The 24,068-nt window shown below is 56.0% G+C and overlaps 5 protein-coding genes and 2 pseudogenes across 7 annotated transcripts; all 7 read left to right on the forward strand.

Annotated features, from left to right (window-relative positions):
* The first annotated feature begins 767 nt into the window (after positions 1 to 767).
* On the forward strand, positions 768 to 3,045 carry LOC308422706 (splicing factor Cactin-like; annotated as a pseudogene). The gene has a single exon. The product of its transcript is annotated as a splicing factor Cactin-like (transcript).
* Positions 3,046 to 4,227: 1,182 nt separating this feature from the next.
* Positions 4,228 to 6,493, forward strand: LOC308422701 (splicing factor Cactin-like; the record flags this gene model as incomplete). Its single annotated transcript, XM_080919357.1, is given in 5 exon segments — positions 4,228 to 4,302; positions 4,304 to 4,354; positions 4,357 to 4,543; positions 4,546 to 4,578; positions 4,581 to 6,493. Coding segments are annotated over 5 exon segments (2,259 nt in total).
* A 1,161-nt stretch (positions 6,494 to 7,654) lies between these two features.
* On the forward strand, positions 7,655 to 9,947 carry LOC308422194 (splicing factor Cactin-like; the record flags this gene model as incomplete). Its single annotated transcript, XM_080918688.1, is given in 3 exon segments — positions 7,655 to 7,991; positions 7,994 to 8,026; positions 8,029 to 9,947. Coding segments are annotated over 3 exon segments (2,289 nt in total).
* A 1,181-nt stretch (positions 9,948 to 11,128) lies between these two features.
* Positions 11,129 to 13,408, forward strand: LOC308422196 (splicing factor Cactin-like; annotated as a pseudogene). The gene has a single exon. The product of its transcript is annotated as a splicing factor Cactin-like (transcript).
* Positions 13,409 to 14,593: 1,185 nt separating this feature from the next.
* Positions 14,594 to 16,859, forward strand: LOC308422297 (splicing factor Cactin-like; the record flags this gene model as incomplete). Its single annotated transcript, XM_080918826.1, is given in 5 exon segments — positions 14,594 to 14,671; positions 14,673 to 14,729; positions 14,732 to 14,902; positions 14,905 to 14,944; positions 14,947 to 16,859. Coding segments are annotated over 5 exon segments (2,259 nt in total).
* A 1,163-nt stretch (positions 16,860 to 18,022) lies between these two features.
* On the forward strand, positions 18,023 to 20,315 carry LOC308422179 (splicing factor Cactin-like; the record flags this gene model as incomplete). The annotated part of the gene is given in 5 exon segments (XM_080918663.1): positions 18,023 to 18,121; positions 18,123 to 18,179; positions 18,182 to 18,352; positions 18,355 to 18,394; positions 18,397 to 20,315. Coding segments are annotated over 5 exon segments (2,286 nt in total).
* A 1,184-nt stretch (positions 20,316 to 21,499) lies between these two features.
* LOC308422180 (splicing factor Cactin-like) lies at positions 21,500 to 23,771 on the forward strand (the record flags this gene model as incomplete). The annotated part of the gene is given in 5 exon segments (XM_080918664.1): positions 21,500 to 21,577; positions 21,579 to 21,635; positions 21,638 to 21,808; positions 21,811 to 21,850; positions 21,853 to 23,771. Coding segments are annotated over 5 exon segments (2,265 nt in total).
* Between the last annotated feature and the right edge of the window lie 297 nt (positions 23,772 to 24,068).

Consider the following 24,068-nt stretch of genomic DNA (forward strand, 5'->3'; position numbering starts at 1 on the left):
GTAAATGGGCATAAGAAGCAAGCAGGTGTAACCATTTTAGTACCTAACAAAAAACCTTCAAAACAAAACTAATGAGAAGAGATAGGGAAGGACATTAAGTATTCATAAAAGAAAAAATCTACAAGAATATTGCAATTCTAAACATTTAAGTTCCAAACACAAGGGCTCCCAAGTTCATGAGACAAACACTAATACAGTTAAATCACATATTGACCATGTCTTAGTTAGGCTTTTTATTGCTATGAAGAGACACCATGACCACAGTAACTCTTATAAAAGAAAACACTTTATTGCTGCTGGCTTATAGTTCAGAGTCCATTATCATCATGGCAGGTAGACATGGTGCTGGAGAAGGAGCTGGAAGTTCTACATCTGGATCAGCAGGTAGCAGAAAGAGACAGTAAGCCACTAGGCCTAGCTTGAGCTTCTAAAACTTCAATGCTTACTCCCAGTGACACTCTTCCTCCAACAAAACAACACCTACTCCTATAAGGTCTCCCCTCCTAATGGTACCACTCCCTGTGGGCCTATAGCCGCCACTTTTATTCAAACCACCATATTCCTATACGTGGCTCCCAAAGGCTTATAGCAATATCATAATGCAAAATGCATTTTGTCCAACTTTTAAAAGTCCCCATAGTCTATAATAATCTCAAGGTCGTTTAAAAGTCCAAAGTTTGTTCCAAGACTCACAGCAATTTCTCAACTATAAAATCAAAACGAAAAAGCAGATCACACGCCCGCGCATGCGCGGCGCGGACCGCCAAATGGGTCGGGACTCTGGCTGGCGCTCAGGGTCTGCCGGTCGCAGGGGTCGGAAGCATCGGAGTCGCAGCCGCAGCCCGGAGCCATGGGCGGAGCAACCGAAGGCGGCGACGGGAACAGGAGCGGCGCCGCGAAAGAACGCAAGCAAGCGGCGCAGTCGAGGGCGCTGGTCAGATTCAGAAGGAGACCATCAGCAGAGGTCTAGGAGGCGAAGCCGGAGCCTGCGGCCACCCCGACAGCACTCACAGGACCAGTCCTCCCACTCTGACTCAGGTGAGGAGAGGGCACAGGGCTCCCGGGCCCGGAAGCGTCACGGGCGCTCCGCTCCTGGTCTCCAGGGTCATCAGCATCTAACTCCGCTCCCGGAGTCCCGGGACAACTGCCCTGGCCATGAGCCAGTAGCAGAGCCTGCAGGAACGGCTGCGGCTGCGGCTGCGGCTGCGGCTGCGGCTGCGGGAGGAGCGCAAGCAGCAAGAAGAGCTGCTCAAAGCCTTGGAGACGCCTGAGGAGAAGCGTGCGCGGAGACTGGCCAAGAAGGAAGCTAAGGAGCGCAAGAAGCGCGAGAAGATGGGCTGGGGCGAGGAGTACATGGGCTACACCAACACCGACAACCCCTTTGGGGATAACAACCTGCTGGGAACCTTCATCTGGAACAAGGCCTTGGAGAAGAAAGGCATCAACCGCCTGGAAGAAAAGGAGCTTAAGGAGCGCAACAAGAGGATCCAGGAGGAGAACCGGCTGGAGCTGCAGAAGGTGAAGCGGCTGCGGCTGGAGCGGGAGCGGGCGAAGGCCACGCGGGAGCAGGAGCTGGAGCTGCTGCAGCGGGAGAAGGAGGCAGAGCACTTCAAGACCTGGGAGGAGCAGGAGGACAGCTTCCACCTGCGGCAGGCCAAGCTTCGCTCCAAGATCAGAATCCGCGATGGGCGGGCCAAGCCCATTGACCTGCTGGCCAAGTACATCAGTGCCGAGGACGAGGACGATGATCTTGCCGTGGAGATGCACGAGCCCTACACCTTCCTCAGTGGCCTCACGGTGGCAGACCTGGAGGACCTGCTCGAGGACATCCAGGTGTACATGGAACTGGAGCAGGGCAAGAACGTGGATTTCTGGCGGGACATGACAACCATCACAGAGGATGAGATCGCCAAACTCCGAAAGCTGGAGGCCTCCGGCAAGGGCCCAGGTGAGCGTCGTGAGGGCGTCAACGCCTCGGTCAGCTCCGACGTCCAGTCAGTGTTCCAGGGAAAGACATACAACCAGCTGCAAGTCATCTTCCAGGGCATCGAGGGCAAGATCCGAGCTGGCGGCCCCAACCTGGACATGGGCTACTGGGAGAGCCTGCTGCAGCAGTTGCGTGCACACATGGCCAGGGCCAGGCTCCGTGAGCGCCACCAAGATGTTCTCAGACAGAAGCTGTTCAAACTGAAGCAGGAGCAGGGTGTGGAGAGCGAGCCGCTCTTCCCCATCCTCAAGTCAGAGCCCGCAGCCCCCCACAGCCCCGAACCTGAGGAGCAGCCTCCCAGCCCCGGGACTTCAGTGGATCCCGTGGACCCCGTGGAACCCGAGGAGGCCACAGCAGCAGGGGAGGCAGAGGGCGAGGCAGAGGGCGAGGCGGTGCTGATGGAGGAGGACCTGATCCAGCAGAGCCTGGCCGACTACGACGCCGGCCGCTACAGCCCGCGGCTGCTCACAGTACACGAGCTGCCTCTGGACGCGCATGTGCTGGAGTCGCACGAGGACCAGCAGCACCTGCAGCTGTCTCGCCAGCAGCTTCAGGCCACAGGTGATGCGAGCGCGAGCGAGAGCGCCGAAGACATCTTCTTCCGGCGTGCGAGGGAGGGCATGGGGCAGGACGAGGCGCAGTTCAGCGTGGAGATGCCACTGGGTGGCCGTGCCTACCTGTGGGCCGACAAGTACCGGCCGCGCAAGCCGCGCTTCTTCAACCGCGTGCATACGGGCTTCGAGTGGAACAAGTACAACCAGACGCATTATGACTTCGACAACCCTCCACCCAAAACTGTGCAGGGCTACACATTCAACATCTTCTACCCGGACCTCATCCGGAAGCGCGCCACCCCCGAGTACTTCCTGGAGGCCTGTGCGGACAACCGGGACTTTGCCATCCTGCGCTTCCACGCAGGCCCGCCCTACGAGGACATCGCCTTCAAGATTGTCAGTCGCGAGTGGGAGTACTCACACCGCCACGGCTTCCGCTGCCAGTTCGCCAATGGAATCTTCCAGCTCTGGTTCCACTTCAAGCGCTACCGATACCGCCGGTGACGCCTGTGGGCTTGCCCGCCCCGCCAGCCTGGCCCCTGGACAGCTCTCGGGTGGGAAGGCTGAGAGGACCAGCTCTGGCCTTCCCTCACCAGCATGGTGCCAGCCACAGCCCCTCTGGCAGATCCCTGCCTGTCTGGAAAGAATTTTGAACTGTTTGGAAAGACTGTTTGTTTAAGGTGGCAGAAATGTCTTGTTTTCACGGACTTGTTCAACCATGGAGCCCCATGTGGTTTTGATATATTTAATAGAAAGCTTAGTAAATAAATAAATAAATAAATAAATAAATAAATAAATAAATAAAAGGCCTAACAGACTGGACCTAACATGATCTATCTATCTGTTGAATTGAAGAAACACACTTAACCATCAAGGATAGAAATCACTTCTGGGTAAAAAGGTAGAAATGGTATTCCAAGTAAATGGGCATAAGAAGCAAGCAGGTGTAACCATTTTAGTACCTAACAAAAAACCTTCAAAACAAAACTAATGAGAAGAGATAGGGAAGGACATTAAGTATTCATAAAAGAAAAAATCTACAAGAATATTGCAATTCTAAACATTTAAGTTCCAAACACAAGGGCCCCCAAGTTCATGAGACAAACACTAATACAGTTAAATCACATATTGACCATGTCTTAGTTAGGCTTTTTATTGCTATGAAGAGACACCATGACCACAGTAACTCTTATAAAAGAAAACACTTTATTGCTGCTGGCTTATAGTTCAGAGTCCATTATCATCATGGCAGGTAGACATGGTGCTGGAGAAGGAGCTGGAAGTTCTACATCTGGATCAGCAGGTAGCAGAAAGAGACAGTAAGCCACTAGGCCTAGCTTGAGCTTCTAAAACTTCAATGCTTACTCCCAGTGACACTCTTCCTCCAACAAAACAACACCTACTCCTATAAGGTCTCCCCTCCTAATGGTACCACTCCCTGTGGGCCTATAGCCGCCACTTTTATTCAAACCACCATATTCCTATACGTGGCTCCCAAAGGCTTATAGCAATATCATAATGCAAAATGCATTTTGTCCAACTTTTAAAAGTCCCCATAGTCTATAATAATCTCAAGGTCGTTTAAAAGTCCAAAGTTTGTTCCAAGACTCACAGCAATTTCTCAACTATAAAATCAAAACGAAAAAGCAGATCACACGCCCGCGCATGCGCGGCGCGGACCGCCAAATGGGTCGGGACTCTGGCTGGCGCTCAGGGTCTGCCGGTCGCAGGGGTCGGAAGCATCGGAGTCGCAGCCGCAGCCGGGAGCCATGGGCGGAGCAACCGAAGGCGGCGACGGGAACAGGAGCGGCGCCGCGAAAGAACGCAAGCAAGCGGCGCAGTCGAGGGCGCGGGTCAGATTCAGAAGGAGACCATCAGCAGAGGTCTAGGAGGCGAAGCCGGAGCCTGCGGCCACCCCGACAGCACTCACAGGACCAGTCCTCCCACTCTGACTCAGGTGAGGAGAGGGCACAGGGCTCCCGGGCCCGGAAGCGTCACGGGCGCTCCGCTCCTGGTCTCCAGGGTCATCAGCATCTAACTCCGCTCCCGGAGTCCCGGGACAACTGCCCTGGCCATGAGCCAGCAGCAGAGCCTGCAGGAACGGCTGCGGCTGCGGCTGCGGCTGCGGGAGGAGCGCAAGCAGCAAGAAGAGCTGCTCAAAGCCTTGGAGACGCCTGAGGAGAAGCGTGCGCGGAGACTGGCCAAGAAGGAAGCTAAGGAGCGCAAGAAGCGCGAGAAGATGGGCTGGGGCGAGGAGTACATGGGCTACACCAACACCGACAACCCCTTTGGGGATAACAACCTGCTGGGAACCTTCATCTGGAACAAGGCCTTGGAGAAGAAAGGCATCAACCGCCTGGAAGAAAAGGAGCTTAAGGAGCGCAACAAGAGGATCCAGGAGGAGAACCGGCTGGAGCTGCAGAAGGTGAAGCGGCTGCGGCTGGAGCGGGAGCGGGCGAAGGCCACGCGGGAGCAGGAGCTGGAGCTGCTGCAGCGGGAGAAGGAGGCAGAGCACTTCAAGACCTGGGAGGAGCAGGAGGACAGCTTCCACCTGCGGCAGGCCAAGCTTCGCTCCAAGATCAGAATCCGCGATGGGCGGGCCAAGCCCATTGACCTGCTGGCCAAGTACATCAGTGCCGAGGACGAGGACGATGATCTTGCCGTGGAGATGCACGAGCCCTACACCTTCCTCAGTGGCCTCACGGTGGCAGACCTGGAGGACCTGCTCGAGGACATCCAGGTGTACATGGAACTGGAGCAGGGCAAGAACGTGGATTTCTGGCGGGACATGACAACCATCACAGAGGATGAGATCGCCAAACTCCGAAAGCTGGAGGCCTCCGGCAAGGGCCCAGGTGAGCGTCGTGAGGGCGTCAACGCCTCGGTCAGCTCCGACGTCCAGTCAGTGTTCCAGGGAAAGACATACAACCAGCTGCAAGTCATCTTCCAGGGCATCGAGGGCAAGATCCGAGCTGGCGGCCCCAACCTGGACATGGGCTACTGGGAGAGCCTGCTGCAGCAGTTGCGTGCACACATGGCCAGGGCCAGGCTCCGTGAGCGCCACCAAGATGTTCTCAGACAGAAGCTGTTCAAACTGAAGCAGGAGCAGGGTGTGGAGAGCGAGCCGCTCTTCCCCATCCTCAAGTCAGAGCCCGCAGCCCCCCACAGCCCCGAACCTGAGGAGCAGCCTCCCAGCCCCGGGACTTCAGTGGATCCCGTGGACCCCGTGGAACCCGAGGAGGCCACAGCAGCAGGGGAGGCAGAGGGCGAGGCAGAGGGCGAGGCGGTGCTGATGGAGGAGGACCTGATCCAGCAGAGCCTGGCCGACTACGACGCCGGCCGCTACAGCCCGCGGCTGCTCACAGTACACGAGCTGCCTCTGGACGCGCATGTGCTGGAGTCGCACGAGGACCAGCAGCACCTGCAGCTGTCTCGCCAGCAGCTTCAGGCCACAGGTGATGCGAGCGCGAGCGAGAGCGCCGAAGACATCTTCTTCCGGCGTGCGAGGGAGGGCATGGGGCAGGACGAGGCGCAGTTCAGCGTGGAGATGCCACTGGGTGGCCGTGCCTACCTGTGGGCCGACAAGTACCGGCCGCGCAAGCCGCGCTTCTTCAACCGCGTGCATACGGGCTTCGAGTGGAACAAGTACAACCAGACGCATTATGACTTCGACAACCCTCCACCCAAAACTGTGCAGGGCTACACATTCAACATCTTCTACCCGGACCTCATCCGGAAGCGCGCCACCCCCGAGTACTTCCTGGAGGCCTGTGCGGACAACCGGGACTTTGCCATCCTGCGCTTCCACGCAGGCCCGCCCTACGAGGACATCGCCTTCAAGATTGTCAGTCGCGAGTGGGAGTACTCACACCGCCACGGCTTCCGCTGCCAGTTCGCCAATGGAATCTTCCAGCTCTGGTTCCACTTCAAGCGCTACCGATACCGCCGGTGACGCCTGTGGGCTTGCCCGCCCCGCCAGCCTGGCCCCTGGACAGCTCTCGGGTGGGAAGGCTGAGAGGACCAGCTCTGGCCTTCCCTCACCAGCATGGTGCCAGCCACAGCCCCTCTGGCAGATCCCTGCCTGTCTGGAAAGAATTTTGAACTGTTTGGAAAGACTGTTTGTTTAAGGTGGCAGAAATGTCTTGTTTTCACGGACTTGTTCAACCATGGAGCCCCATGTGGTTTTGATATATTTAATAGAAAGCTTAGTAAATAAATAAATAAATAAATAAATAAATAAATAAATAAATAAAAGGCCTAACAGACTGGACCTAACATGATCTATCTATCTGTTGAATTGAAGAAACACACTTAACCATCAAGGATAGAAATCACTTCTGGGTAAAAAGGTAGAAATGGTATTCCAAGTAAATGGGCATAAGAAGCAAGCAGGTGTAACCATTTTAGTACCTAACAAAAAACCTTCAAAACAAAACTAATGAGAAGAGATAGGGAAGGACATTAAGTATTCATAAAAGAAAAAATCTACAAGAATATTGCAATTCTAAACATTTAAGTTCCAAACACAAGGGCCCCCAAGTTCATGAGACAAACACTAATACAGTTAAATCACATATTGACCATGTCTTAGTTAGGCTTTTTATTGCTATGAAGAGACACCATGACCACAGTAACTCTTATAAAAGAAAACACTTTATTGCTGCTGGCTTATAGTTCAGAGTCCATTATCATCATGGCAGGTAGACATGGTGCTGGAGAAGGAGCTGGAAGTTCTACATCTGGATCAGCAGGTAGCAGAAAGAGACAGTAAGCCACTAGGCCTAGCTTGAGCTTCTAAAACTTCAATGCTTACTCCCAGTGACACTCTTCCTCCAACAAAACAACACCTACTCCTATAAGGTCTCCCCTCCTAATGGTACCACTCCCTGTGGGCCTATAGCCGCCACTTTTATTCAAACCACCATATTCCTATACGTGGCTCCCAAAGGCTTATAGCAATATCATAATGCAAAATGCATTTTGTCCAACTTTTAAAAGTCCCCATAGTCTATAATAATCTCAAGGTCGTTTAAAAGTCCAAAGTTTGTTCCAAGACTCACAGCAATTTCTCAACTATAAAATCAAAACGAAAAAGCAGATCACACGCCCGCGCATGCGCGGCGCGGACCGCCAAATGGGTCGGGACTCTGGCTGGCGCTCAGGGTCTGCCGGTCGCAGGGGTCGGAAGCATCGGAGTCGCAGCCGCAGCCGGGAGCCATGGGCGGAGCAACCGAAGGCGGCGACGGGAACAGGAGCGGCCCCGCGAAAGAACGCAAGCAAGCGGCGCAGTCGAGGGCGCGGGTCAGATTCAGAAGGAGACCATCAGCAGAGGTCTAGGAGGCGAAGCCGGAGCCTGCGGCCACCCCGACAGCACTCACAGGACCAGTCCTCCCACTCTGACTCAGGTGAGGAGAGGGCACAGGGCTCCCGGGCCCGGAAGCGTCACGGGCGCTCCGCTCCTGGTCTCCAGGGTCATCAGCATCTAACTCCGCTCCCGGAGTCCCGGGACAACTGCCCTGGCCATGAGCCAGCAGCAGAGCCTGCAGGAACGGCTGCGGCTGCGGCTGCGGCTGCGGCTGCGGGAGGAGCGCAAGCAGCAAGAAGAGCTGCTCAAAGCCTTGGAGACGCCTGAGGAGAAGCGTGCGCGGAGACTGGCCAAGAAGGAAGCTAAGGAGCGCAAGAAGCGCGAGAAGATGGGCTGGGGCGAGGAGTACATGGGCTACACCAACACCGACAACCCCTTTGGGGATAACAACCTGCTGGGAACCTTCATCTGGAACAAGGCCTTGGAGAAGAAAGGCATCAACCGCCTGGAAGAAAAGGAGCTTAAGGAGCGCAACAAGAGGATCCAGGAGGAGAACCGGCTGGAGCTGCAGAAGGTGAAGCGGCTGCGGCTGGAGCGGGAGCGGGCGAAGGCCACGCGGGAGCAGGAGCTGGAGCTGCTGCAGCGGGAGAAGGAGGCAGAGCACTTCAAGACCTGGGAGGAGCAGGAGGACAGCTTCCACCTGCGGCAGGCCAAGCTTCGCTCCAAGATCAGAATCCGCGATGGGCGGGCCAAGCCCATTGACCTGCTGGCCAAGTACATCAGTGCCGAGGACGAGGACGATGATCTTGCCGTGGAGATGCACGAGCCCTACACCTTCCTCAGTGGCCTCACGGTGGCAGACCTGGAGGACCTGCTCGAGGACATCCAGGTGTACATGGAACTGGAGCAGGGCAAGAACGTGGATTTCTGGCGGGACATGACAACCATCACAGAGGATGAGATCGCCAAACTCCGAAAGCTGGAGGCCTCCGGCAAGGGCCCAGGTGAGCGTCGTGAGGGCGTCAACGCCTCGGTCAGCTCCGACGTCCAGTCAGTGTTCCAGGGAAAGACATACAACCAGCTGCAAGTCATCTTCCAGGGCATCGAGGGCAAGATCCGAGCTGGCGGCCCCAACCTGGACATGGGCTACTGGGAGAGCCTGCTGCAGCAGTTGCGTGCACACATGGCCAGGGCCAGGCTCCGTGAGCGCCACCAAGATGTTCTCAGACAGAAGCTGTTCAAACTGAAGCAGGAGCAGGGTGTGGAGAGCGAGCCGCTCTTCCCCATCCTCAAGTCAGAGCCCGCAGCCCCCCACAGCCCCGAACCTGAGGAGCAGCCTCCCAGCCCCGGGACTTCAGTGGATCCCGTGGACCCCGTGGAACCCGAGGAGGCCACAGCAGCAGGGGAGGCAGAGGGCGAGGCAGAGGGCGAGGCGGTGCTGATGGAGGAGGACCTGATCCAGCAGAGCCTGGCCGACTACGACGCCGGCCGCTACAGCCCGCGGCTGCTCACAGTACACGAGCTGCCTCTGGACGCGCATGTGCTGGAGTCGCACGAGGACCAGCAGCACCTGCAGCTGTCTCGCCAGCAGCTTCAGGCCACAGGTGATGCGAGCGCGAGCGAGAGCGCCGAAGACATCTTCTTCCGGCGTGCGAGGGAGGGCATGGGGCAGGACGAGGCGCAGTTCAGCGTGGAGATGCCACTGGGTGGCCGTGCCTACCTGTGGGCCGACAAGTACCGGCCGCGCAAGCCGCGCTTCTTCAACCGCGTGCATACGGGCTTCGAGTGGAACAAGTACAACCAGACGCATTATGACTTCGACAACCCTCCACCCAAAACTGTGCAGGGCTACACATTCAACATCTTCTACACGGACCTCATCCGGAAGCGCGCCACCCCCGAGTACTTCCTGGAGGCCTGTGCGGACAACCGGGACTTTGCCATCCTGCGCTTCCACGCAGGCCCGCCCTACGAGGACATCGCCTTCAAGATTGTCAGTCGCGAGTGGGAGTACTCACACCGCCACGGCTTCCGCTGCCAGTTCGCCAATGGAATCTTCCAGCTCTGGTTCCACTTCAAGCGCTACCGATACCGCCGGTGACGCCTGTGGGCTTGCCCGCCCCGCCAGCCTGGCCCCTGGACAGCTCTCGGGTGGGAAGGCTGAGAGGACCAGCTCTGGCCTTCCCTCACCAGCATGGTGCCAGCCACAGCCCCTCTGGCAGATCCCTGCCTGTCTGGAAAGAATTTTGAACTGTTTGGAAAGACTGTTTGTTTAAGGTGGCAGAAATGTCTTGTTTTCACGGACTTGTTCAACCATGGAGCCCCATGTGGTTTTGATATATTTAATAGAAAGCTTAGTAAAAAATAAATAAATAAATAAATAAATAAATAAATAAATAAAAGGCCTAACAGACTGGACCTAACATGATCTATCTATCTGTTGAATTGAAGAAACACACTTAACCATCAAGGATAGAAATCACTTCTGGGTAAAAAGGTAGAAATGGTATTCCAAGTAAATGGGCATAAGAAGCAAGCAGGTGTAACCATTTTAGTACCTAACAAAAAACCTTCAAAACAAAACTAATGAGAAGAGATAGGGAAGGACATTAAGTATTCATAAAAGAAAAAATCTACAAGAATATTGCAATTCTAAACATTTAAGTTCCAAACACAAGGGCCCCCAAGTTCATGAGACAAACACTAATACAGTTAAATCACATATTGACCATGTCTTAGTTAGGCTTTTTATTGCTATGAAGAGACACCATGACCACAGTAACTCTTATAAAAGAAAACACTTTATTGCTGCTGGCTTATAGTTCAGAGTCCATTATCATCATGGCAGGTAGACATGGTGCTGGAGAAGGAGCTGGAAGTTCTACATCTGGATCAGCAGGTAGCAGAAAGAGACAGTAAGCCACTAGGCCTAGCTTGAGCTTCTAAAACTTCAATGCTTACTCCCAGTGACACTCTTCCTCCAACAAAACAACACCTACTCCTATAAGGTCTCCCCTCCTAATGGTACCACTCCCTGTGGGCCTATAGCCGCCACTTTTATTCAAACCACCATATTCCTATACGTGGCTCCCAAAGGCTTATAGCAATATCATAATGCAAAATGCATTTTGTCCAACTTTTAAAAGTCCCCATAGTCTATAATAATCTCAAGGTCGTTTAAAAGTCCAAAGTTTGTTCCAAGACTCACAGCAATTTCTCAACTATAAAATCAAAACGAAAAAGCAGATCACACGCCCGCGCATGCGCGGCGCGGACCGCCAAATGGGTCGGGACTCTGGCTGGCGCTCAGGGTCTGCCGGTCGCAGGGGTCGGAAGCATCGGAGTCGCAGCCGCAGCCGGGAGCCATGGGCGGAGCAACCGAAGGCGGCGACGGGAACAGGAGCGGCCCCGCGAAAGAACGCAAGCAAGCGGCGCAGTCGAGGGCGCGGGTCAGATTCAGAAGGAGACCATCAGCAGAGGTCTAGGAGGCGAAGCCGGAGCCTGCGGCCACCCCGACAGCACTCACAGGACCAGTCCTCCCACTCTGACTCAGGTGAGGAGAGGGCACAGGGCTCCCGGGCCCGGAAGCGTCACGGGCGCTCCGCTCCTGGTCTCCAGGGTCATCAGCATCTAACTCCGACTCCCCAAGACGCTCCCGGAGTCCCGGGGCAACTGCCCTGGCCATGAGCCAGCAGCAGAGCCTGCAGGAACGGCTGCGGCTGCGGCTGCGGCTGCGGCTGCGGGAGGAGCGCAAGCAGCAAGAAGAGCTGCTCAAAGCCTTGGAGACGCCTGAGGAGAAGCGTGCGCGGAGACTGGCCAAGAAGGAAGCTAAGGAGCGCAAGAAGCGGGAGAAGATGGGCTGGGGCGAGGAGTACATGGGCTACACCAACACCTACAACCCCTTTGGGGATAACAACCTGCTGGGAACCTTCATCTGGAACAAGGCCTTGGAGAAGAAAGGCATCAACCACCTGGAAGAAAAGGAGCTTAAGGAGCGCAACAAGAGGATCCAGGAGGAGAACCGGCTGGAGCTGCAGAAGGTGAAGCGGCTGCGGCTGGAGCGGGAGCGGGCGAAGGCCACGCGGGAGCAGGAGCTGGAGCTGCTGCAGCGGGAGAAGGAGGCAGAGCACTTCAAGACCTGGGAGGAGCAGGAGGACAGCTTCCACCTGCGGCAGGCCAAGCTTCGCTCCAAGATCAGAATCCGCGATGGGCGGGCCAAGCCCATTGACCTGCTGGCCAAGTACATCAGTGCCGAGGACGAGGACGATGATCTTGCCGTGGAGATGCACGAGCCCTACACCTTCCTCAGTGGCCTCACGGTGGCAGACCTGGAGGACCTGCTCGAGGACATCCAGGTGTACATGGAACTGGAGCAGGGCAAGAACGTGGATTTCTGGCGGGACATGACAACCATCACAGAGGATGAGATCGCCAAACTCCGAAAGCTGGAGGCCTCCGGCAAGGGCCCAGGTGAGCGTCGTGAGGGCGTCAACGCCTCGGTCAGCTCCGACGTCCAGTCAGTGTTCCAGGGAAAGACATACAACCAGCTGCAAGTCATCTTCCAGGGCATCGAGGGCAAGATCCGAGCTGGCGGCCCCAACCTGGACATGGGCTACTGGGAGAGCCTGCTGCAGCAGTTGCGTGCACACATGGCCAGGGCCAGGCTCCGTGAGCGCCACCAAGATGTTCTCAGACAGAAGCTGTTCAAACTGAAGCAGGAGCAGGGTGTGGAGAGCGAGCCGCTCTTCCCCATCCTCAAGTCAGAGCCCGCAGCCCCCCACAGCCCCGAACCTGAGGAGCAGCCTCCCAGCCCCGGGACTTCAGTGGATCCCGTGGACCCCGTGGAACCCGAGGAGGCCACAGCAGCAGGGGAGGCAGAGGGCGAGGCAGAGGGCGAGGCGGTGCTGATGGAGGAGGACCTGATCCAGCAGAGCCTGGCCGACTACGACGCCGGCCGCTACAGCCCGCGGCTGCTCACAGTACACGAGCTTGCCTCTGGACGCGCATGTGCTGGAGTCGCACTAGGACCAGCAGCACCTGCAGCTGTCTCGCCAGCAGCTTCAGGCCACAGGTGATGCGAGCGAGAGCGCCGAAGACATCTTCTTCCGGCGTGCGAGGGAGGGCATGGGGCAGGACGAGGCGCAGTTCAGCGTGGAGATGCCACTGGGTGGCCTTGCCTACCTGTGGGCCAACAAGTACCGGCCGCGCAAGCCGCGCTTCTTCAACCGCGTGCATACGGGCTTCGAGTGGAACAAGTACAACCAGACGCATTATGACTTCGACAACCCTCCACCCAAAACTGTGCAGGGCTACAAATTCAACATCTTCTACCCGGACCTCATCCGGAAGCGCGCCACCCCCGAGTACTTCCTGGAGGCCTGTGCGGACAACCGGGACTTTGCCATCCTGCGCTTCCACGCAGGCCCGCCCTACGAGGACATCGCCTTCAAGATTGTCAGTCGCGAGTGGGAGTACTCACACCGCCACGGCTTCCGCTGCCAGTTCGCCAATGGAATCTTCCAGCTCTGGTTCCACTTCAAGCGCTACCGATACCGCCGGTGACGCCTGTGGGCTTGCCCGCCCCGCCAGCCTGGCCCCTGGACAGCTCTCGGGTGGGAAGGCTGAGAGGACCAGCTCTGGCCTTCCCTCACCAGCATGGTGCCAGCCACAGCCCCTCTGGCAGATCCCTGCCTGTCTGGAAAGAATTTTGAACTGTTTGGAAAGACTGTTTGTTTAAGGTGACAGAAATGTCTTGTTTTCACGGACTTGTTCAACCATGGAGCCCCATGTGGTTTTGACATATTTAATAGAAAGCTTAGTAAAAAATAAATAAATAAATAAATAAATAAATAAATAAATAAATAAAAGGCCTAACAGACTGGACCTAACATGATCTATCTATCTGTTGAATTGAAGAAACACACTTAACCATCAAGGATAGAAATCACTTCTGGGTAAAAAGGTAGAAATGGTATTCCAAGTAAATGGGCATAAGAAGCAAGCAGGTGTAACCATTTTAGTACCTAACAAAAAACCTTCAAAACAAAACTAATGAGAAGAGATAGGGAAGGACATTAAGTATTCATAAAAGAAAAAATCTACAAGAATATTGCAATTCTAAACATTTAAGTTCCAAACACAAGGGCCCCCAAGTTCATGAGACAAACACTAATACAGTTAAATCACATATTGACCATGTCTTAGTTAGGCTTTTTATTGCTATGAAGAGACACCATGACCACAGTAACTCTTATAAAAGAAAACACTTTATTGCTGCTGGCTTATAGTTCAGAGTCCATTATCATCATGGCAGGTAGACATGGTGCTGGAGAAGGAGCTGGAAGTTCTACATCTGGATCAGCAGGTAGCAGAAAGAGACAGTAAGCCACTAGGCCTAGCTTGAGCTTCTAAAACTTCAATGCTTACTCCCAGTGACACTCTTCCTCCAACAAAACAACACCTACTCCTATAAGGTCTCCCCTCCTAATGGTACCACTCCCTGTGGGCCTATAGCCGCCACTTTTATTCAAACCACCATATTCCTATACGTGGCTCCCAAAGGCTTATAGCAATATCATAATGCAAAATGCATTTTGTCCAACTTTTAAAAGTCCCCATAGTCTATAATAATCTCAAGGTCGTTTAAAAGTCCAAAGTTTGTTCCAAGACTCACAGCAATTTCTCAACTATAAAATCAAAACGAAAAAGCAGATCACACGCCCGCGCATGCGCGGCGCGGACCGCCAAATGGGTCGGGACTCTGGCTGGCGCTCAGGGTCTGCCGGTCGCAGGGGTCGGAAGCATCGGAGTCGCAGCCGCAGCCGGGAGCCATGGGCGGAGCAACCGAAGGCGGCGACGGGAACAGGAGCGGCGCCGCGAAAGAACGCAAGCAAGCGGCGCAGTCGAGGGCGCTGGTCAGATTCAGAAGGAGACCATCAGCAGAGGTCTAGGAGGCGAAGCCGGAGCCTGCGGCCACCCCGACAGCACTCACAGGACCAGTCCTCCCACTCTGACTCAGGTGAGGAGAGGGCACAGGGCTCCCGGGCCCGGAAGCGTCACGGGCGCTCCGCTCCTGGTCTCCAGGGTCATCAGCATCTAACTCCGCTCCCGGAGTCCCGGGACAACTGCCCTGGCCATGAGCCAGCAGCAGAGCCTGCAGGAACGGCTGCGGCTGCGGCTGCGGCTGCGGGAGGAGCGCAAGCAGCAAGAAGAGCTGCTCAAAGCCTTGGAGACGCCTGAGGAGAAGCGTGCGCGGAGACTGGCCAAGAAGGAAGCTAAGGAGCGCAAGAAGCGCGAGAAGATGGGCTGGGGCGAGGAATACATGGGCTACACCAACACCGACAACCCCTTTGGGGATAACAACCTGCTGGGAACCTTCATCTGGAACAAGGCCTTGGAGAAGAAAGGCATCAACCGCCTGGAAGAAAAGGAGCTTAAGGAGCGCAACAAGAGGATCCAGGAGGAGAACCGGCTGGAGCTGCAGAAGGTGAAGCGGCTGCGGCTGGAGCGGGAGCGGGCGAAGGCCACGCGGGAGCAGGAGCTGGAGCTGCTGCAGCGGGAGAAGGAGGCAGAGCACTTCAAGACCTGGGAGGAGCAGGAGGACAGCTTCCACCTGCGGCAGGCCAAGCTTCGCTCCAAGATCAGAATCCGCGATGGGCGGGCCAAGCCCATTGACCTGCTGGCCAAGTACAGCAGTGCCGAGGACGAGGACGATGATCTTGCCGTGGAGATGCACGAGCCCTACACCTTCCTCAGTGGCCTCACGGTGGCAGACCTGGAGGACCTGCTCGAGGACATCCAGGTGTACATGGAACTGGAGCAGGGCAAGAACGTGGATTTCTGGCGGGACATGACAACCATCACAGAGGATGAGATCGCCAAACTCCGAAAGCTGGAGGCCTCCGGCAAGGGCCCAGGTGAGCGTCGTGAGGGCGTCAACGCCTCGGTCAGCTCCGACGTCCAGTCAGTGTTCCAGGGAAAGACATACAACCAGCTGCAAGTCATCTTCCAGGGCATCGAGGGCAAGATCCGAGCTGGCGGCCCCAACCTGGACATGGGCTACTGGGAGAGCCTGCTGCAGCAGTTGCGTGCACACATGGCCAGGGCCAGGCTCCGTGAGCGCCACCAAGATGTTCTCAGACAGAAGCTGTTCAAACTGAAGCAGGAGCAGGGTGTGGAGAGCGAGCCGCTCTTCCCCATCCTCAAGTCAGAGCCCGCAGCCCCCCACAGCCCCGAACCTGAGGAGCAGCCTCCCAGCCCCGGGACTTCAGTGGATCCCGTGGACCCCGTGGAACCCGAGGAGGCCACAGCAGCAGGGGAGGCAGAGGGCGAGGCAGAGGGCGAGGCGGTGCTGATGGAGGAGGACCTGATCCAGCAGAGCCTGGCCGACTACGACGCCGGCCGCTACAGCCCGCGGCTGCTCACAGTACACGAGCTGCCTCTGGACGCGCATGTGCTGGAGTCGCACGAGGACCAGCAGCACCTGCAGCTGTCTCGCCAGCAGCTTCAGGCCACAGGTGATGCGAGCGCGAGCGAGAGCGCCGAAGACATCTTCTTCCGGCGTGCGAGGGAGGGCATGGGGCAGGACGAGGCGCAGTTCAGCGTGGAGATGCCACTGGGTGGCCGTGCCTACCTGTGGGCCGACAAGTACCGGCCGCGCAAGCCGCGCTTCTTCAACCGCGTGCATACGGGCTTCGAGTGGAACAAGTACAACCAGACGCATTATGACTTCGACAACCCTCCACCCAAAACTGTGCAGGGCTACAAATTCAACATCTTCTACCCGGACCTCATCCGGAAGCGCGCCACCCCCGAGTACTTCCTGGAGGCCTGTGCGGACAACCGGGACTTTGCCATCCTGCGCTTCCACGCAGGCCCGCCCTACGAGGACATCGCCTTCAAGATTGTCAGTCGCGAGTGGGAGTACTCACACCGCCACGGCTTCCGCTGCCAGTTCGCCAATGGAATCTTCCAGCTCTGGTTCCACTTCAAGCGCTACCGATACCGCCGGTGACGCCTGTGGGCTTGCCCGCCCCGCCAGCCTGGCCCCTGGACAGCTCTCGGGTGGGAAGGCTGAGAGGACCAGCTCTGGCCTTCCCTCACCAGCATGGTGCCAGCCACAGCCCCTCTGGCAGATCCCTGCCTGTCTGGAAAGAATTTTGAACTGTTTGGAAAGACTGTTTGTTTAAGGTGGCAGAAATGTCTTGTTTTCACGGACTTGTTCAACCATGGAGCCCCATGTGGTTTTGATATATTTAATAGAAAGCTTAGTAAATAAATAAATAAATAAATAAATAAATAAATAAATAAATAAAAGGCCTAACAGACTGGACCTAACATGATCTATCTATCTGTTGAATTGAAGAAACACACTTAACCATCAAGGATAGAAATCACTTCTGGGTAAAAAGGTAGAAATGGTATTCCAAGTAAATGGGCATAAGAAGCAAGCAGGTGTAACCATTTTAGTACCTAACAAAATACCTTCAAAACAAAACTAATGAGAAGAGATAGGGAAGGACATTAAGTATTCATAAAAGAAAAAATCTACAAGAATATTGCAATTCTAAACATTTAAGTTCCAAACACAAGGGCCCCCAAGTTCATGAGACAAACACTAATACAGTTAAATCACATATTGACCATGTCTTAGTTAGGCTTTTTATTGCTATGAAGAGACACCATGACCACAGTAACTCTTATAAAAGAAAACACTTTATTGCTGCTGGCTTATAGTTCAGAGTCCATTATCATCATGGCAGGTAGACATGGTGCTGGAGAAGGAGCTGGAAGTCCTTCTACTCTGGATCAGCAGGTAGCAGAAAGAGACAGTAAGCCACTAGGCCTAGCTTGAGCTTCTAAAACTTCAATGCTTACTCCCAGTGACACTCTTCCTCCAACAAAACAACACCTACTCCTATAAGGTCTCCCCTCCTAATGGTACCACTCCCTGTGGGCCTATAGCCGCCACTTTTATTCAAACCACCATATTCCTATACGTGGCTCCCAAAGGCTTATAGCAATATCATAATGCAAAATGCATTTTGTCCAACTTTTAAAAGTCCCCATAGTCTATAATAATCTCAAGGTCGTTTAAAAGTCCAAAGTTTGTTCCAAGACTCACAGCCATTTCTCAACTATAAAATCAAAACGAAAAAGCAGATCACACGCCCGCGCATGCGCGGCGCGGACCGCCAAATGGGTCGGGACTCTGGCTGGCGCTCAGGGTCTGCCGGTCGCAGGGGTCGGAAGCGTCGGAGTCGCAGCCGCAGCCGGGAGCCATGGGCGGAGCAACCGAAGGCGGCGACGGGAACAGGAGCGGCGCCGCGAAAGAACGCAAGCAAGCGGCGCAGTCGAGGGCGCGGGTCAGATTCAGAAGGAGACCATCAGCAGAGGTCTAGGAGGCGAAGCCGGAGCCTGCGGCCACCCCGACAGCACTCACAGGACCAGTCCTCCCACTCTGACTCAGGTGAGGAGAGGGCACAGGGCTCCCGGGCCCGGAAGCGTCACGGGCGCTCCGCTCCTGGTCTCCAGGGTCATCAGCATCTAACTCCGCTCCCGGAGTCCCGGGACAACTGCCCTGGCCATGAGCCAGCAGCAGAGCCTGCAGGAACGGCTGCGGCTGCGGCTGCGGCTGCGGCTGCGGGAGGAGCGCAAGCAGCAAGAAGAGCTGCTCAAAGCCTTGGAGACGCCTGAGGAGAAGCGTGCGCGGAGACTGGCCAAGAAGGAAGCTAAGGAGCGCAAGAAGCGCGAGAAGATGGGCTGGGGCGAGGAGTACATGGGCTACACCAACACCGACAACCCCTTTGGGGATAACAACCTGCTGGGAACCTTCATCTGGAACAAGGCCTTGGAGAAGAAAGGCATCAACCGCCTGGAAGAAAAGGAGCTTAAGGAGCGCAACAAGAGGATCCAGGAGGAGAACCGGCTGGAGCTGCAGAAGGTGAAGCGGCTGCGGCTGGAGCGGGAGCGGGCGAAGGCCACGCGGGAGCAGGAGCTGGAGCTGCTGCAGCGGGAGAAGGAGGCAGAGCACTTCAAGACCTGGGAGGAGCAGGAGGACAGCTTCCACCTGCGGCAGGCCAAGCTTCGCTCCAAGATCAGAATCCGCGATGGGCGGGCCAAGCCCATTGACCTGCTGGCCAAGTACAGCAGTGCCGAGGACGAGGACGATGATCTTGCCGTGGAGATGCACGAGCCCTACACCTTCCTCAGTGGCCTCACGGTGGCAGACCTGGAGGACCTGCTCGAGGACATCCAGGTGTACATGGAACTGGAGCAGGGCAAGAACGTGGATTTCTGGCGGGACATGACAACCATCACAGAGGATGAGATCGCCAAACTCCGAAAGCTGGAGGCCTCCGGCAAGGGCCCAGGTGAGCGTCGTGAGGGCGTCAACGCCTCGGTCAGCTCCGACGTCCAGTCAGTGTTCCAGGGAAAGACATACAACCAGCTGCAAGTCATCTTCCAGGGCATCGAGGGCAAGATCCGAGCTGGCGGCCCCAACCTGGACATGGGCTACTGGGAGAGCCTGCTGCAGCAGTTGCGTGCACACATGGCCAGGGCCAGGCTCCGTGAGCGCCACCAAGATGTTCTCAGACAGAAGCTGTTCAAACTGAAGCAGGAGCAGGGTGTGGAGAGCGAGCCGCTCTTCCCCATCCTCAAGTCAGAGCCCGCAGCCCCCCACAGCCCCGAACCTGAGGAGCAGCCTCCCAGCCCCGGGACTTCAGTGGATCCCGTGGACCCCGTGGAACCCGAGGAGGCCACAGCAGCAGGGGAGGCAGAGGGCGAGGCAGAGGGCGAGGCGGTGCTGATGGAGGAGGACCTGATCCAGCAGAGCCTGGCCGACTACGACGCCGGCCGCTACAGCCCGCGGCTGCTCACAGTACACGAGCTGCCTCTGGACGCGCATGTGCTGGAGTCGCACGAGGACCAGCAGCACCTGCAGCTGTCTCGCCAGCAGCTTCAGGCCACAGGTGATGCGAGCGCGAGCGAGAGCGCCGAAGACATCTTCTTCCGGCGTGCGAGGGAGGGCATGGGGCAGGACGAGGCGCAGTTCAGCGTGGAGATGCCACTGGGTGGCCGTGCCTACCTGTGGGCCGACAAGTACCGGCCGCGCAAGCCGCGCTTCTTCAACCGCGTGCATACGGGCTTCGAGTGGAACAAGTACAACCAGACGCATTATGACTTCGACAACCCTCCACCCAAAACTGTGCAGGGCTACAAATTCAACATCTTCTACCCGGACCTCATCCGGAAGCGCGCCACCCCCGAGTACTTCCTGGAGGCCTGTGCGGACAACCGGGACTTTGCCATCCTGCGCTTCCACGCAGGCCCGCCCTACGAGGACATCGCCTTCAAGATTGTCAGTCGCGAGTGGGAGTACTCACACCGCCACGGCTTCCGCTGCCAGTTCGCCAATGGAATCTTCCAGCTCTGGTTCCACTTCAAGCGCTACCGATACCGCCGGTGACGCCTGTGGGCTTGCCCGCCCCGCCAGCCTGGCCCCTGGACAGCTCTCGGGTGGGAAGGCTGAGAGGACCAGCTCTGGCCTTCCCTCACCAGCATGGTGCCAGCCACAGCCCCTCTGGCAGATCCCTGCCTGTCTGGAAAGAATTTTGAACTGTTTGGAAAGACTGTTTGTTTAAGGTGGCAGAAATGTCTTGTTTTCACGGACTTGTTCAACCATGGAGCCCCATGTGGTTTTGATATATTTAATAGAAAGCTTAGTAAATAAATAAATAAATAAATAAATAAATAAATAAATAAATAAAAGGCCTAACAGACTGGACCTAACATGATCTATCTATCTGTTGAATTGAAGAAACACACTTAACCATCAAGGATAGAAATCACTTCTGGGTAAAAAGGTAGAAATGGTATTCCAAGTAAATGGGCATAAGAAGCAAGCAGGTGTAACCATTTTAGTACCTAACAAAATACCTTCAAAACAAAACTAATGAGAAGAGATAGGGAAGGACATTAAGTATTCATAAAAGAAAAAATCTACAAGAATATTGCAATTCTAAACATTTAAGTTCCAAACACAAGGGCCCCCAAGTTCATGAGACAAACACTAATACAGTTAAATCACATATTGACCATGTCTTAGTTAGGCTTTTTATTGCTATGAAGAGACACCATGACCACAGTAACTCTTATAAAAGAAAACACTTTATTGCTGCTGGCTTATAGTTCAGAGTCCATTATCATCATGGCAGGTAGACATGGTGCTGGAGAAGGAGCTGGAAGTCCTTCTACTCTGGATCAGCAGGTAGCAGAAAGAGACAGTAAGCCACTAGGCCTAGCTTGAGCTTCTAAAACTTCAATGCTTACTCCCAGTGACACTCTTCCTCCAACAAAACAACACCTACTCCTATAAGGTCTCCCCTCCTAATGGTACCACTCCCTGTGGGCCTATAGCCGCCACTTTTATTCAAACCACCATATTCCTATACGTGGCTCCCAAAGGCTTATAGCAATATCATAATGCAAAATGCATTTTGTCCAACTTTTAAAAGTCCCCATAGTCTATAATAATCTCAAGGTCGTTTAAAAGTCCAAAGTTTGTTCCAAGACTCACAGCCATTTCTCAACTATAAAATCAAAACGAAAAAGCAGATCACACGCCCGCGCATGCGCGGCGCGGACCGCCAAATGGGTCGGGACTCTGGCTGGCGCTCAGGGTCTGCCGGTCGCAGGGGTCGGAAGCGTCGGAGTCGCAGCCGCAGCCGGGAGCCATGGGCGGAGCAACCGAAGGCGGCGACGGGAACAGGAGCGGCGCCGCGAAAGAACGCAAGCAAGCGGCGCAGTCGAGGGCGCGGGTCAGATTCAGAAGGAGACCATCAGCAGAGGTCTAGGAGGCGAAGCCGGAGCCTGCGGCCACCCCGACAGCACTCACAGGACCAGTCCTCCCACTCTGACTCAGGTGAGGAGAGGGCACAGGGCTCCCGGGCCCGGAAGCGTCACGGGCGCTCCGCTCCTGGTCTCCAGGGTCATCAGCATCTAACTCCGCTCCCGGAGTCCCGGGACAACTGCCCTGGCCATGAGCCAGCAGCAGAGCCTGCAGGAACGGCTGCGGCTGCGGCTGCGGCTGCGGCTGCGGGAGGAGCGCAAGCAGCAAGAAGAGCTGCTCAAAGCCTTGGAGACGCCTGAGGAGAAGCGTGCGCGGAGACTGGCCAAGAAGGAAGCTAAGGAGCGCAAGAAGCGCGAGAAGATGGGCTGGGGCGAGGAGTACATGGGCTACACCAACACCCACAACCCCTTTGGGGATAACAACCTGCTGGGAACCTTCATCTGGAACAAGGCCTTGGAGAAGAAAGTCATCAACCGCCTGGAAGAAAAGGAGCTTAAGGAGCGCAACAAGAGGATCCAGGAGGAGAACCGGCTGGAGCTGCAGAAGGTGAAGCGGCTGCGGCTGGAGCGGGAGCGGGCGAAGGCCACGCGGGAGCAGGAGCTGGAGCTGCTGCAGCGGGAGAAGGAGGCAGAGCACTTCAAGACCTGGGAGGAGCAGGAGGACAGCTTCCACCTGCGGCAGGCCAAGCTTCGCTCCAAGATCAGAATCCGCGATGGGCGGGCCAAGCCCATTGACCTGCTGGCCAAGTACAGCAGTGCCGAGGACGAGGACGATGATCTTGCCGTGGAGATGCACGAGCCCTACACCTTCCTCAGTGGCCTCACGGTGGCAGACCTGGAGGACCTGCTCGAGGACATCCAGGTGTACATGGAACTGGAGCAGGGCAAGAACGTGGATTTCTGGCGGGACATGACAACCATCACAGAGGATGAGATCGCCAAACTCCGAAAGCTGGAGGCCTCCGGCAAGGGCCCAGGTGAGCGTCGTGAGGGCGTCAACGCCTCGGTCAGCTCCGACGTCCAGTCAGTGTTCCAGGGAAAGACATACAACCAGCTGCAAGTCATCTTCCAGGGCATCGAGGGCAAGATCCGAGCTGGCGGCCCCAACCTGGACATGGGCTACTGGGAGAGCCTGCTGCAGCAGTTGCGTGCACACATGGCCAGGGCCAGGCTCCGTGAGCGCCACCAAGATGTTCTCAGACAGAAGCTGTTCAAACTGAAGCAGGAGCAGGGTGTGGAGAGCGAGCCGCTCTTCCCCATCCTCAAGTCAGAGCCCGCAGCCCCCCACAGCCCCGAACCTGAGGAGCAGCCTCCCAGCCCCGGGACTTCAGTGGATCCCGTGGACCCCGTGGAACCCGAGGAGGCCACAGCAGCAGGGGAGGCAGAGGGCGAGGCAGAGGGCGAGGCGGTGCTGATGGAGGAGGACCTGATCCAGCAGAGCCTGGCCGACTACGACGCCGGCCGCTACAGCCCGCGGCTGCTCACAGTACACGAGCTGCCTCTGGACGCGCATGTGCTGGAGTCGCACGAGGACCAGCAGCACCTGCAGCTGTCTCGCCAGCAGCTTCAGGCCACAGGTGATGCGAGCGCGAGCGAGAGCGCCGAAGACATCTTCTTCCGGCGTGCGAGGGAGGGCATGGGGCAGGACGAGGCGCAGTTCAGCGTGGAGATGCCACTGGGTGGCCGTGCCTACCTGTGGGCCGACAAGTACCGGCCGCGCAAGCCGCGCTTCTTCAACCGCGTGCATACGGGCTTCGAGTGGAACAAGTACAACCAGACGCATTATGACTTCGACAACCCTCCACCCAAAACTGTGCAGGGCTACAAATTCAACATCTTCTACCCGGACCTCATCCGGAAGCGCGCCACCCCCGAGTACTTCCTGGAGGCCTGTGCGGACAACCGGGACTTTGCCATCCTGCGCTTCCACGCAGGCCCGCCCTACGAGGACATCGCCTTCAAGATTGTCAGTCGCGAGTGGGAGTACTCACACCGCCACGGCTTCCGCTGCCAGTTCGCCAATGGAATCTTCCAGCTCTGGTTCCACTTCAAGCGCTACCGATACCGCCGGTGACGCCTGTGGGCTTGCCCGCCCCGCCAGCCTGGCCCCTGGACAGCTCTCGGGTGGGAAGGCTGAGAGGACCAGCTCTGGCCTTCCCTCACCAGCATGGTGCCAGCCACAGCCCCTCTGGCAGATCCCTGCCTGTCTGGAAAGAATTTTGAACTGTTTGGAAAGACTGTTTGTTTAAGGTGGCAGAAATGTCTTGTTTTCACGGACTTGTTCAACCATGGAGCCCCATGTGGTTTTGATATATTTAATAGAAAGCTTAGTAAATAAATAAATAAATAAATAAATAAATAAATAAATAAA

The sequence above is a fragment of the Micromys minutus genome (assembly GCF_963924665.1).
Source record: "Micromys minutus genome assembly, chromosome: 7".
Classification (NCBI taxonomy): Eukaryota; Metazoa; Chordata; class Mammalia; order Rodentia; family Muridae; genus Micromys; species Micromys minutus.